Source organism: Folsomia candida, unplaced genomic scaffold (assembly GCF_002217175.1).
Source record: "Folsomia candida strain VU population unplaced genomic scaffold, ASM221717v1 Fcan01_Sc030, whole genome shotgun sequence".
NCBI lineage: Eukaryota > Metazoa > Arthropoda > Collembola > Entomobryomorpha > Isotomidae > Folsomia > Folsomia candida.
Genome location: NW_019091222.1, coordinates 1,866,839 through 1,882,144, shown reverse-complemented (window position 1 = coordinate 1,882,144; position 15,306 = coordinate 1,866,839). Strand labels below are relative to the sequence as shown.

General features: G+C 35.5%; 1 protein-coding gene across 1 annotated transcript; it reads left to right on the top strand.

Annotated features, from left to right (window-relative positions):
- The first annotated feature begins 3,631 nt into the window (after window positions 1-3,631).
- Window positions 3,632-6,062, top strand: LOC118439105. Its single transcript, XM_035860136.1, has 8 exons — window positions 3,632-3,753; window positions 3,861-4,488; window positions 4,564-4,764; window positions 4,855-4,920; window positions 5,010-5,225; window positions 5,350-5,585; window positions 5,661-5,826; window positions 5,889-6,062. Exons 2-8 carry the CDS (start codon window positions 4,290-4,292, stop codon window positions 6,026-6,028), a joined length of 1,224 nt encoding a protein of 407 aa, XP_035716029.1. The 5' UTR covers window positions 3,632-3,753; window positions 3,861-4,289; the 3' UTR covers window positions 6,029-6,062.
- The last annotated feature ends 9,244 nt before the right edge of the window (window positions 6,063-15,306 follow it).

Genomic DNA, 15,306 nt, shown 5'->3' with positions numbered 1-15,306 from the left:
TATTTTCACTGTTAATGATATCAGAGGACAGAAATAGTTATGAAAACTACCGAATATTGTCATTCGATGAAATTACATCTTCACGTGCATCGAAATAAAAATTTCAAATTTGTATATTGACCACACCCCCTGGCGATGGGTGTGCCAATCATAATATAATGTTATTCGAAATTATGTGGGCCTTGATGAGAGCTTCAAAATGATACCCCACTTAATGGGGTAATGTGATAAAATAATTAGTGACCCTTCACCACACCCCCTTGAGGGAGTGGTTTTCAATGAAAGTTGCACATTTTAACTCTTTGAAACGTCATACGTTGATTTCCAGAAACAGAATTCGAAAAAATCTATTGTTCGAGAGTTATAGGTTTTGGCAAGTAAAAGAGCTAATCCGGACCACTGTGATGCGTGGAGAAAGACATGTCACAAAGTTAAAGTACTATGCAAATTGTTAAAAAAATCTGCTATTTATTTACATCAATTTCATTTCATCCACTGCAGCGGCTACCTGAAACTGAAGCCCGTCGTGACCGGTGGCGACGGCGGAGGTGACGGGATCGGGATTCAAAACTTGGGTCTCGTCCAGTGGCCGCGGAAGATAATTTGGGCCGTGGGGACATACTTATTTTCCAACTTAATAAATCTTGTTAAAAATATCTGTATTTTTTAAAGATGCAAAACTTACATTAAAAGTTTAAAAAACTAAGTTTAAAAATAGCAAATCGAGCTCATTGTTCCAAAATGAATGGCACAAGTTATGAATTTTATGAATTATGTTGAAATGTTGCCTTTCAAATTATCTAAACCGTGGGGACAAATACATTCCATGTCCCCACGACAAAATTACCGTGGGGACATTGTCCCTTTGTCCCCACGCTTCCGCGGCCACTGGTCTCGTCGCCGTCGGCCATTCTTTCCCACCCTCGGCCGTGACGGAGATAAAAATGCACTCCAACATGTTCATGTTCCGAGCCTCGGCTGATCTCAACCTCACCTTCAGGTATGGAAATGAAAGAGTGATGATTTGTTTTGTGCATGTAATTCCGACGAAATGGTGAATTTAACCCTGATCAAATCTTGTGCTGTGTGCATAGAGTTGCGGTATCAGCTCCGCGTGGCTGCAACTCCGGGATAGGGAATGAGCTTGTACGCTCGAGCTTAACAATGGATCCGTGGTTGCGGTATCCACTCCGTGAGGCTGCAACTGCAACTGCGGGGTAGGAAATCCTTTTGTGCGCTCAAGCTCAATACATCACCACTAGTCGCGGTATCAACTCCGCTAGGCTGCAATTCCGCGGTTGCAGAGCTCAAGCTTAATAAGCATGTACATACATATTCCTAAACCCATCTTAACTCCACATGCAAATCCATTTGTTTTACGTGCTTTATTATCTGAATGGTTTTTTGATATGTATTATGGTAAAATTCAAAATATTCAACTACTCAAAATTTAATTACAAATTAATAAATATGTTTTTTTAGTTTTTGGAATTGTAAAACCAGGAATTTTGTTTAGCTTGATAATAAAACAATTTACGCATTATTATAGCAAATCAATTATGACTATTATTATGAAAGTACAAAAAAGTACTATTTTTCATAAAATAATTTCATATTTTTTAATATCCACAATTTTAATCATTGTTTCCGATTCCGATTATCATAATTATTTTGGTGGAGGTGTGATATATATTTATTGTGTCGTACACACTTTATTAATTGTTGCCAGTTTATCACACACTATTTAATTACATACATGTGTATATGTAAACCATACCTACCCCCACCACGTGGTAGCGCAAACAATTTTTTAATTGTTTTTAATATTTTGATGTATAATTACTTTATTTTGAGTGCATGCATGTTAAATACCAGAATACATAATCAAGTATAAATAATATAAAAACTGACCATTTTCATTGTTTTTTATAATAAAACTTTCTTGGGTAACTTTACCAATTTATGCATAAAAATGTATGTTTTTTCTGAATTTCAATTAAATATTGCTTCTACAATGTAGACGAGTCTAAATCATCCAAAAAACCCGAAAGAAAAAAGTTGGTTTGGAAAATTTTACCAATTTGTAAATTCTCACGACTCCATTTCGCAAGGAGTTACACGTGTGTAAATGGGATAATAATTTTCATGTTTCGGAGAGGGTAGATAATTTGGGCATTTTCTTGCAAAATAGACTAGCCTAGCACGCAAGAACACAATATTAGGCGGAATAAGTGGAAAATTTTATTCAGAAATATTGATTTTTCATTTATTTAAAAATTGCGTCCAAATTTCCGCTCGGCTAAATTATCATCACTTGAGCCGCCTACCCCAGCAAACCCTGATCAAATCTTGTGCTGTGTGCATAGAGTTGCGGTATCAGCTCCGCGTGGCTGCAACTCCGGGATAGGGAATGAGCTTGTACGAGCTTGAAAATCTATCACGTGATTTATGCACGCTCCCTGGATATTTTTCGCCGTTTCTCACTTTTCTCGATATGTTCTAATACCTAGAAATGAAGCGAGAATCGTGTTACTTACTCAAAATAAGCACTATGCATGTCGTATGTAGCAAATATGTATATATGCAAAAACTGCGATAACCGTCCAGTTATTTAAAAACATTTTGTATTTTAAAATTTTGCACATATGTACCAGGAAACACAAATTGAGGAAATATCATACAATTATAGCCTGCTCTTAAAATACAATCAAGTATTATCATATCCTCTCCCTGGAAAACGTTCAATTCTGTAACCTAGGTTAGGTTAGATGCACGACCTAAAATAAGATGGGAATGAGCAATACCACACCGTATCCTTAAATATTTGCAATCATAGTTTCCTGACTAAAATTTCTAACTCTAAGCAACTTACTTCGTTTTCTAAATGTTTCAATCCAAGTATTGTCATTCCTTCGTGAATATGTTAATATTCCATACAATTCATTGATCGCCAATGCAGTGCAATGAAACCAATTGCATGTAAGGACCTACCAATTTAATTAAAACTTTCTAGTATCTTCTAGCCCGTATGAAAATCGTAAGTCGAATTTTACATAATTCTACACAACAGACCGGAACAATGGTTTGTGCAGAAAAAGTGTGAACGATTCTGCATAAAAGTTCTAACCTGTATATTCTGCAGAAAGGTTTAGCACAATTATGCATAATTATGCATATGTTGTGCACAAAATGTTTCTGCATAAACTTTTCTGTAAAAGATCCAGCCAATTCTCTGCATAAAATCCATTTAATTCTCTGCATAAAATCCAGCCCATTCTATGCATAAAATCCAGCCAATTCCCTTAAATTTTACACCCGGGAGCAAATGTATATGGACATTCGTAAAAAAAATCCAATAAATAAATTATGCAGAACATAATTTGTAAATTCGATCAGTATTTCGATGCATTTCATGGATGTCTATCGGATTCGTTTCCCGACCAAAGTTGCGAGTGTCCTGGCTGAGAATTGCATAGATCGATCAAGGGACTTAAGTGAAAGCAACATGCGGAAGAATATGTGGGTATGCATCTAATGATATATACTCACGGCGAGAATCATGATTCTCACCGTGTATATACTCATGCGATAGATTTGAAGTGCGTATGTGCTTCACAAGTTTCCACTCACTACAGCTGGGCGTATCGGGAGAAATGTATTTACAGATACAAAAAATGTAGCATTTCAACCCCTTAAATAAGTTACTCGCAATTGTCTGGAAAAAAATTAATTACCTTTATCGCGTTGTAATTGGTAAGTATATGTATTTATTTAATACAGAATCAGGATATTTCCGTAACGTAATTATTTCTATACTACATAAATAAATTACCAAAATATTATAATCTGAAACTTTGCAGGATTAATCATCAGTGAAGATGGAACCATCGCAGAACGGTATATACCCAAGTAGATGAGCTATATTGTAACAATGTGATTTCAACAATGCCTATGTTGAAACCTAGTGAGTGTGATTAGAAGATGGCATGTCATTGGTCGGCAATGTTAATGCAACGTAAAATGAGCCATTAAAAATCACACTTTATTTTCAATATTGAAATCACGTTGAGATAACTTTTGTTGGGATTCATCACCTTCACACAACGTTGACTGAATGCGCGAGCGTCATTTTTGATAACAGTAGGACAACATCGACTGAACGTTTAATGCATGTTTGTTTCACATTGAAATCACAAGCTACAAAGGAGCGCGAATGATTTATCCGGCTGGCATGCTCTTCTTTCTTGATTCTCATTCACTTTGACTGTTCATTTTTCGTCTTGTCCAAAATGAATTTTTTAGTTGTTGAATTCCCTACTGATAACCCAAAAACAGTGGACGTTATTCCGCAAACGTGGCTTATCTCGAAAACTCAGTGTTATTGGCCTACTCGTTGCTTGTCAACGAATTTGACTAAAATACGACGAGAACAAGTTAAGCCTGATCGAAGTTGGGGAAAATGTGCGTGCAGAATATTGGGACATTTTGGTAAATTTTTAGCTATTTTAAATAGTATATAATTTTATTCTAGGTTAATTTTTAAACTCTGGTGTTTTTTGATAGAAACTTTTGAAGCCGCCCAGCAAGCAGCCGTTTTAGCCGAAAACACATCCGATTTGGATATTAATTTTTCTACAAAACGGTCCACCCACCGGCGACCAGAGTCCAGTTCAGATTCGACAGATGACGAGGGACCACCAATAAAAGCGAAGAAAATTACTAAATCTGTGATTAATTCTGTGCCACAAACTTTATTTAAACTTGGTAAACTAAATTATTTTGCCAAAAAATTGATAACATATTTTTGTCTAATTGAGCGCACAAATAATAATGTGTTATTTGAAACAACTTCAGGCGACTTAGCAGACGTGACTCGTGCACAAATTGACCAGGGCCTCGTTTTGTCAGGAAATAATGAGGGTGAGTTGTTGGTTAGTTTTTTTTAACTAGACAGATACTTATTGCAATTATATTCACAATTAAATTATAAACTACTTTGATTTGTCTAGAACGTTCAGCCATATCAAATGTTGAGACAGATTCGTCAGGAAGCCAAATTTTGTATATGAATGCCACACCTTCAGGTGATGGACAGTTAAATTTAGCTATTATTCCTAACGATACAAATGTAAACCAAGATGACCAATCCGTAAATTTCGGCTCCCATCCTATTTATTCATCACCGGTACCATCACCATCGGCAAATTTGGGGTTGCAGACACAAGGTAATAATATGTAAATATATTAAATGTATAATTGTGATTAAAATAGTATGATGTAGTTTTATAAGGTATTATGATAACTATACTAAGCCAGTTGATTAATTTTTTTAACAAACTTGTTACTCAGGTTTTAACAAAGTTGTGCTCAAACATTTGGCAGCAATAAAAACTGGACAAAAATCAATACTGGAAAAGTTGGACTTAATTCTCAACAATCAGAATAGAATCGGAGTAGGACTTGACTTGAACACGGAAACGGAAGAGCCTGACTTCTCGTCATTGCCAATCTTTCCCCTTGAAAGTGTGGACGCCCTTGAACAACTCGAGTCGCAATTGGCTATAGACGATGAACGGAAATTATTTGTAAGATGAAGTACTATACATACAACAATGCCAAAATAATTCATGTTTTAGCTAATTAATTTTTTATGCGTTTAGGTACTTTATCTAATTGACATTGGAGGTAAAAGTCTCGGCGAAACAGTCAAGCGAATTTTACAGAGAATTGTTAGCGAAGATCTCGCCATAGATTTGAGCTACACTGGTCTAGGAAAGAACAAAAAACCATTTAATATCTACAAACATATTGTTAATTGCATCACAGGTTCGTCAATTAATTACAAACATATGAAAATCAATTTGAATATTCCTGAAATTAATTTTCAGCTGCAACAAAGAAAAATAAGAGACTCCCTGCAGAAGTGGAAAAAACTGAGTTTGCCATTCGTGAAATAGTGATGGACTTCTTCCGGTACTCGAGGCCAAGGAAAGCAGCGGCTTCTATTTCTCAAGATTCCACCGATTAGATTATCTTTGTTTAAAATAATATAGGAAATGTCGTCAAGTAGAAATAAGCGTAGAATTATTCAAAAAAGTTATGAAAATCTCGTGCTTGAAGTTGATGCACTAGATGAAATCTCGGTAGGTACGGTTGAGCTTTCGGACAATTCGGTATTAGACAATTTGTTACCAGATAATACAACCGTTTATAATGATGGGGCTCAATATAGTTATGGATTAGAGAAGGAAGCCATTAATAGTTCTAGTGAGTATGACAGTGATGAAGTTAACGATGCGGACCAAGATTTTAAATCAGGTTTAGTGAAATGGGTGGCAAAACACAAAATAAATGGTGTGGCAGTAGACGATTTACTAAAACTATTAAGTGCTAATATTCCTGGTGGGAATCTTCCAGAGTCTTACAAAACATTAATGAAAACCCCTACAAAATATAAAATAGATTTAATTGATGGTGGGCAGTATTATCATTTTGGATTAGAGCGACAATTGCAGAGATTAAGTAAAATTGCTGGGTTTACCGATAATTTTGAAACAATTGAATTAAAAATAGGAATTGACGGTCTCCCAATCAGTCGCTCCAGCAAAAAACAGTTTTGGCCTATTTTGGCAAGTGGCGATATTTTAAATAATGGCAAACCTTTTCTCGTTGGCTTGTATTTTAGTTTATTTTGTAAACCAGAAAAATCTGATCAACTTCTTGGTCCGCTAGTTGAAGAGCTCACACTGCTGCTCGCCAATGGGGTTGAAATTAATGGCTTGGTGCGAAAAATTTCCATTAAATGCATAGTTGCGGATGCGCCCGCTAGAAATTTTGTTAAAAACTGTGTTGCATTTAATGGTTATTATGGTTGTGATAGATGCACTCAGAAAGGTCAATGGCTGGGGAGAGTAGTGTTTAGCGAATTGGACGCCCCTCTAAGAAATGACCAAGATTTTAGAAGAAATATGTACCACAATCATCAGGTTAAGGAATCCATTTTATCCAAATTAGAAATAGGAATGGTTAGTAGCTTTGTCCTTGACTACATGCACTTAGTGTGCCTGGGTGTAACTAGAAAATTAATATCTTGCTGGAGAAGTGGACCAATTCCTTTGCGAATTGGAAGGCAAAATATTGCACAGATTTCTGAACGTTTAATTGCCTGTAAAAATTTTATACCGTCAGAGTTTAATCGCAAGCCACGGTCGCTGGTGGAAGTCGATTATTGGAAGGCAACTGAATATAGGACATTTCTCTTATACCTAGGTCCACTGGTTCTAAAAGGAATTTTGTCTCAGGAAAAATACGAACATTTTTTACAGTTATCTGTTGCGGTTAGGATATTATTATCTGATAATAGAGATTGGTATAATTACGCAGGAGAAATGTTAAATTCCTTCGTTGAAAAAGCTAGCGAGTTATACAGGCCCGAATTTGTAGTATATAACGTACATTCGTTAATTCATTTAGCAGATGACGCTAAAAAATTTGGGTCCCTAGAAAAAATTAATGCTTTTGAGTTTGAGAACTACATGCAACTTCTCAAAAAAATGGGCAGAGGAAAAAAACACGAGCTCGCACAAGTAATTCGTAGAATATATGAGGTAGAGCAGTCTAATTTGTTAACCAAATCTAAATGTAGAGAATTGCATATTTCGACAAAACCAAAGGACAGGGGATTTGCTTTATCTGGGGAAATTGTTATTGTAACAGAATCTAATAAAGATTCTGACGAAGTGGAAATTACAGTTTTCTGTAATAAATCTGATTATTTCACAAATCCCTGTGAAAGCTCAAAGCTATGTATATATGTGGTTCGAAATTTGTCTCCTAGGTCTAGACGAATTAAGAAATCTGACCTTTATCATAAAGTCGTGCTATTACCATTGTCCGATTCCTCGAATGAATATTTATGCCTACCATTTTGCAGTCTTAAAAGTGTATAATTTAAATCAATTAATTGTAATTGTGCACATAAATAATATACATAGTATGTACATAATAATTCACACTAATATTGTATGAAAAGTTTTCATAGACGTATTGATATTTGTAATAATAAACGATCATTAATTGTTGAAATAATAAATTTGGGTGTGAATTAAATGTGAATGTGCATCATTTATTTAACATCAATGGCATGTGCAAAGCATGTAAAATTCGACAATATTAATATCATCCTAACGTTGCAATCACATTCAAACCACATTGCCTCAACATGAGCACTTTTACAATTTCAATGTTTGAAAAAATGAAAAAAGCGGCCATCATTCACTGTGATCCAACACGTTGATTATCACATTGTAACAATATCATTCTTCTACTTGGGTACGCATAAAATAATTTTGCAATAAAAATTATCAGGCGGTGACTATATGTACATATATTACTTAACAGTAATGGCAATGCATGTGTTAACGTCTGGTGGTAAATCTATTACCCTATATGCAACCACCCCCCCCCCTTCAAAAATTGAGATAATAAATTGTGAAAAATGCAAAAATCAATTTAAATACACCCGGTACAAAAAGAATATGAGACCCCAATACGCATTTGACACTTGACTTCCCCCATAAATTCAAGTACTACAAGCCGGCAACGAATTTATTACCATGGTGGTAATACATAGAGCTAAATATACATTAGGCTGGTAGTTAGGCGCCGTCCATAAATCACGTAACGCTGGCTAGCATGGGCAAGATAGGATTTTTTCTCTATCCTGCTCGTGTCAGCCAGCGTTACGTAATTTATGAACGGCGCCTTAGCTTTGTTATCGGATTATTTTATGTTTGGTTGTATCTTAACATAATTTAGGCCAAGGTAAAATCGAACCACATCCGGCTTCGGACACTCCCACTGCCGTCACAATTCGCGAAACCCCGGAGGCGAAATGCGACACGCGTTTGGTATCTTTCTGCTCTGCGTTTTGGGCCGCATTTACGACAACAATTGTGATGAGACTGTGCAAACAATCTTGGTCAAGTTGGACCTCATTGACGGTTGGTGTTAGTGTCGCGGTGGTGGGATTGGTATTTCTAGCGATTCTTATCTTTTGATCCGTAACATATTGAAGAAATAATTGGAAAGGAGAGACTATGAAAAAAGGAATTAAAAGTAAAGACGTTTTTATATATGTAAGGAATGCGTGTAAAAATGTCTTTAATTATAATGCCTCGAATCATAAATATGTACAAATGTGTAATTACCAGAGGAAAGTCAGCTCAGGATATTTATTTTTCCATCTTTTAGACAAGGTTCGGATGAATATTATTTTTTGTCCGAGCTCCGGTTTATACAGCGTTTTTTATAATGCAAAAATTAAGATACGGGGTGGCGCACGTATTGAAATCTCAACCTCCTCAGCCCTCCGCTAGAAATATCGTCGCATATTGATAAAAATTATTTTTACAAGGAAATTCCTCCACATGACTGCAGGAGTAAGGTATTCTGTAAACTTTGGTTTTGTTGGAAACCCAGGACTCAAATAACACAGTTCAAGTTTTCATTAGGCAGTTAGCGCAAATCACATATCGCATTCCGACATATAACTTATCGTCCAGGATAAGTCTTAAGCATAAGCTTTATGTCAACAGTTTGCGCAGTTGACGTAAGACACAAAGGTCATCTCTTTTTCCCCTTTTCCGCACCACCACCTCCGACTTTCAAAAATGAGAGGGAGATCTTGTTGAAGGTGGAAGTGGAATTGTTGTTGTCCCAACCTAATTGCTTTTATAAAAAAATTCACTGAATTTTGAGACGGGGCAAGGTTGAGACACGATATGCCAACATATCGCACCTGAATAATGCATGACTTATTTGGGTCCGAGTTACGTCTGACATAAGGATTATCGGGCCGGAGTTAAGTCATAAGTCGTTAATCCCTATGTGATATGTCGGTGCGTTAACTGTCTATTATATGTAGGTAGCGCATAATTAATTACATACTTTTTGCAAATTATATACTTAATATTTGAGAAATTTATTATTTAAAGGTTATAATTACTATTTTTTGCTACAGTTTGGGAAATAAAAAGGAGAAAATATGTTATGTAGAACATTTACAATTAAATGTACTTTAATTTACTTTACAATTAAACACAATTAAAACTCTAGAACATTTTGATAGGCATTATTTTTCTTGTGGTGTAACACATAAAAGTGATCTTTACGAAGTAATAGATGTAAATAGTTTAATTACTCATGAATGTGAAGAACGTATTGTACAAATGCCACTTTGCATTTGGTTTTAAGGCATAACCTGTACAATTCATGTTCCTGTATGTTTATATATATGTATATGAAATTGCTTGATTAGTTATTTGGATCATAAATTAACTTGTCAAAATATATATAAAAAATGTTGAAATTCATTAAATTATTGCTCATGAATGCCCATCGAATTTATTGAAATCATTACCACAATAATAATGCATATTCCTGAAGGCAGTAATGATAGTAATGCAAAATTGTATTACTAAGATACCAAGCAGTAATAAACATTTATTAAATGCAGTAATGATAGCATAACATATTGGTATTTATTACTAATAAAGAGTTTTTGTTTTACTAGGCAAAATTGTACCTGGCTATAATTAACCAATCGCAGGTGAGTAAGTTTTAAAGCAGTTACCGTACCGTACGGTAAAAACAGTTATCAGAGCAGTATTATCACATAGATACTCCACCCGGTAATCTTGGTAATGAAATTCTTAAAAGTGTAGCTACAAGTATATTTAATGTATTCGATACAATCCGTTACTAAAATATTGCGATATTGCATTTCTATAGTTGCTGATTTACTGTAACGACATGTCTGTATTTATATCTTACACATTCTCCGATTAATTCAGCGGTACTGATAATCAAACAAAGTCCACACATGTAAAAAGTCTTCGTGATTTTAGAGTTAAAATCCAACTGTGAAAGAGCCGTGTTTCTCGGATGTGTCCAATTTGCATAGTCATCTAGTAGCTTTTTAGGTTTCCACAGTTTGTACAAAAACTCCCAGTGTGAGAAAATTCCCGAAGTTATCATCACCTTGAGACGTTTCTCAGCGTAATTCTCTCGAACTGGAGGCATCGTCCAGCCATGAATGGAAGCAAAAAAGGAATCGCCATCACCTTTGACGTATCTGATTTTGCCTGGATTATCGTTAAGGAATCTGGTAATTCTGACAATATTTTCTTTCGTATCGACCAACGCTACCTTTCCGCAAGTAGATAAAGTTTTAGTAATTCCGTTGTTGGCCCAGATGTTGCGGTAGCCGCAAAATGGGTGGGATGCGATGACGGAGCAAAACTTTGCTTAGGTCATAGGTCAGCACGTCTTGTAAATTCCAGAAGGCAAGAAAGCCGTCAAAAGATGTTATGTTCGCAATTCGATGATATCCATGGCGGGAATTTGGAACACGTCGGACATCAAATAGTTTACGTATATCGTTTATTTTGCGGCTAAAGGTTAGTTGCATACCCCAAAAATATTTGCTGAGATTGGAAACATTTTTACTTAGGGAACTTATTTGGTTGACACAGTCGGATGGCAAACAGTTTATCTGGTACCATTCGTGCGATTTTTCAAGCCCACGCACAGGTTTCTTAATGTATTAGATGTTATGATAATTCATCTGAAGCAAGGGACCATCTTTGAATAAGGATTTCACATCAACTATTAGAACTTCGCGTAAAACCAGGCTTAGTGAAACGACTAAGCTTCTTAGATGTTCTTGAACATCGCGGGGAATTGTTGTCACGAAAATAAAATATTGTGAAGGCCAATTTGCCCCAATGTAGGAAGGTAGTTGCATGAAATATAGATCTTTCTTGTCAAATCCGCCGCCTTTTTCGGGTAGAATGTGGCCCAACAGAATGAAGATAGATTTCGTCGCCTTTGGAGAGAAAACCGTTGGCAAATTATACCGCCTGTTGTCGAACTAGTGTTTTGATCATAAATAGTTAAGATAATTGGGGCAAAATTATTTGCTCTTATGTCTAGATGTTTTGTGGTGTACGTGATTATGGTACAATTCTCAAGTGGGGTAAAATAATCCGTTAGTTTAATCTTGATTAAGTCTACGATCTTCTGATCATTCCTCTCTGTATGAACAGAGAGGATTCTAAGGATTAATATTGCAGCGATTTGGAGCAAATATTGGGTAAGTTGTATGCGATTAAGCATAGTGTATTCTAAATTCTACAACAATATGGCAATATTAAGGATATTTTGTTGCGTCCACCTAATGCAAAATTAAGTGTTTGTAGATGGCTATGCAGTCTTTAGGGATTGAAAACGAATAATTAGTACGTACGATTCTAGGTTTTCAGAATAAATCGAGCTTTTCAGCTGTTGCGTGGTTTTTGGCAGGCTTTCCAATCCAAATTATGGACAAATTATGTCAATTAGACAGGATTTAACTTTTGTAAATTACGAGAAAGTTTGATATCCGGTGCAATCATCATCATTTAAATAATTATTGCTTTACTATACGTAGGAGTTTGGAATTTCTTATGAAACAGCATATTCAAGAATAGAGTTAGTTAAAGCTTTGGATATGGGGAGACGAATAAGTTGAGTAAATTAGTGGAATATAGGAAATTTTGTTTAACTACCAATAAAAGTAGAAGTAACCTCATTTTTCGAAGGGTTTCCATTTTTATTTCTTCTGTTGCATCACGCTAAATTGTGTATATTTGTGGTTAAATGATAAATGTGGATAGATGATATTGAGCTTGCTCTCCAGACTCAATTTTTTTTTGGCCTAATCCTAACTACTTTTCCACCAAATTTACGAAAATTCGTAACTTTGGTGGAAGTAGCGCAAGAATTCTGAGAATGCGATACAAAATAAAGAAAATTAATCACAGAGTGATTCGAGGACTGACGAAATCTGGATTAATTAAAAGTTATAAATTAATCCAGGTTTCTCCATTTCTATCACTCCCATAACATTCGGTAACACCTAATTTAACTCATCTACAGATTAAATTTATGTTACATCTCATTTTGCCCCAACCACACTACCTGGAGCTCGGGGGTGTGCCCCGGCCGGCGCTGAAAGTTGGACCAGCATACTCAAAAATTACAACCAGTTCATTACTTGTTTTAGAATTTTCTTGTCCATGAAAATTTTCCCTGTTGGCTAGGAATGACAGAACATTCGAAATTTGTAAACCATACAGTCCGGGGGAGGAGTTCTCAGCACCTAAATTATGGTGAATTACATGCACTGTCAATAAAGTTGAGTAAAATTGTCACCTCCACAACTCTTGAGTAAAATTTTAACCTTGAGTAAATTTTACCTTTGTCAGGGTAAATTTTACTCCTTAGTTGCATTAGTGGCAATTTAACTCAAAATTGAGTAAATTTTAATCAAATTTATTTAGAGTGTGTCATATATCTTTTTTCTTAGCCCGACGCGACGACGCAATTCCAAAAGAAATTAATTACTGAGCGGAGCGGAATTACTCGTTTAAACTGAGCGTTATAAAAAATCCTGAAACACGTGTTTAATTATTTGTCTATGTAAGGCTACAAAATTATCCTGGTTTCGTCAAAATCGAAGCGAGTCCGCTGGCGTCACCGCATTGTGAGTTAATGCATGCTTAAATGTTTTACAAGTCTGATTGTCATCATGACTACAGAAACATGTAAGAGACAGAAACGCCGACGGGCTGCAAGAGGGTTAATCCATTTATTAATTTTATATGATCGACACGAGTTTGCAATAAACATTGTTGCCTTTGAAATAGCATAGGCAACAAGTTATTATTTTGTAAGGGGTCAATGCATTTTGCATAAAAAAGCGAAATGAATACATACTATTAAACGTATGCATTAAGGCCGACAAGTATGGGTTAAATGTGTTTTTTTACCACACAAGGTTTTCATAAATTGAAACATTTTTGAAATAATTATTTCTTGGTGCTTGAAAATGCAAAAACTTTTAAACGTTTCATTTATTTAACCCAGTCAACTTTTGAACAAATTATTATTCTTCAACATTATGCACTCATTTTAACAATTTTGATACATATATGTGATTTATATGCACAACGTCGTACATAAACACTTCATACATATACCCCAATGCGACTACAAACAACAATATGTAATACTAGCTTATAAGCCCGCCTTAAAGACGGCCGTATGTAAAATTTTAAACAACATATAAGTTGTAAAGTAAGTTACATGACATTAATGCAATTACAATTCCATCAGTCATATTTAACATAAAAGGCTTAACTTACTTATTTTGGACACTTTTGGTTGTTGTTCAGGTGAGGGGTCGTGGGCAATATTATTTGGAATAGGGACATTTATTTAATTTGGGAACAATGCCGGGAGAAAATGTTTTGGTATTCAATTCTTCGAACTTACTTTAGGACCAACCCAACAATGGCTTAAAAGCAGGGGGTGCAGCCTAATAGACTCTGACAATGAGTATGACAACGTGACTATTTCAAACATTTTCACAACAAAAATTTGCGCCCATGTCTGTCGTAGAATTTTCACATTCGATAAATAAGTAGTTCACGTGGTTTGACCTAGTGATTTCGAGGGGGTGGGGCCGTATTTCAAAAATTTGAAAATGAATATTTCGCCCAAGGGTCCAAGGTTTCCAAAATGTACGCCATTTTGAAAATCCATCAACAACTGAATGTACAATTAATTACGAAACTTTGCATGTTATTACTTATGGGGAGGTCGGCCAGTTGGCCTTTCAGTTTTATTAGCATTGGCCGATGTTCTACCTTTTTTGCATCGACATAGTCAAGTACAGTTCGGGTTGAAGTTTGAATAATTTTCTAGCTAATTATTGTTAAATCCATGTCGGAAGTTGGGTTCAATTCTTTCTCGACACTTTTATTTTAACTAAATAATTCTTGGGATGGTAAAGTTTTAAAAGTTAACCTCTGGGAAATAACTCTGATTTGGTACCCTGAAAATTACAACGGTACAAAATGCAATGTAGCTTTATTCAGCGTTAAATTATATTTCAACTCTAGAGCTAACTCTGCAAAAAATACGACGCTAGTGTAGCCAGGGCATAGGACGTTTGCAAGAAGTGAGTGAGTAAGGTTGAGATTGATGTCATTAAAACGGTCTTAAAAGCATGAAAGTTATGAGACACATAAATTTGTAAAAAAAAAATAATTACGAGGTTGTTTTGTAGGTTGCAAAGTTTTAGCGACTGGGCAGAAAGCGTGTGATCGTTCTGAGTTGGGCAACTCTTCCCATGTTAATTATGTCATGGAGTACATTTATACGTGGGGGGTAAGGGTCAAAATTCCTCGAAAATCGATCACA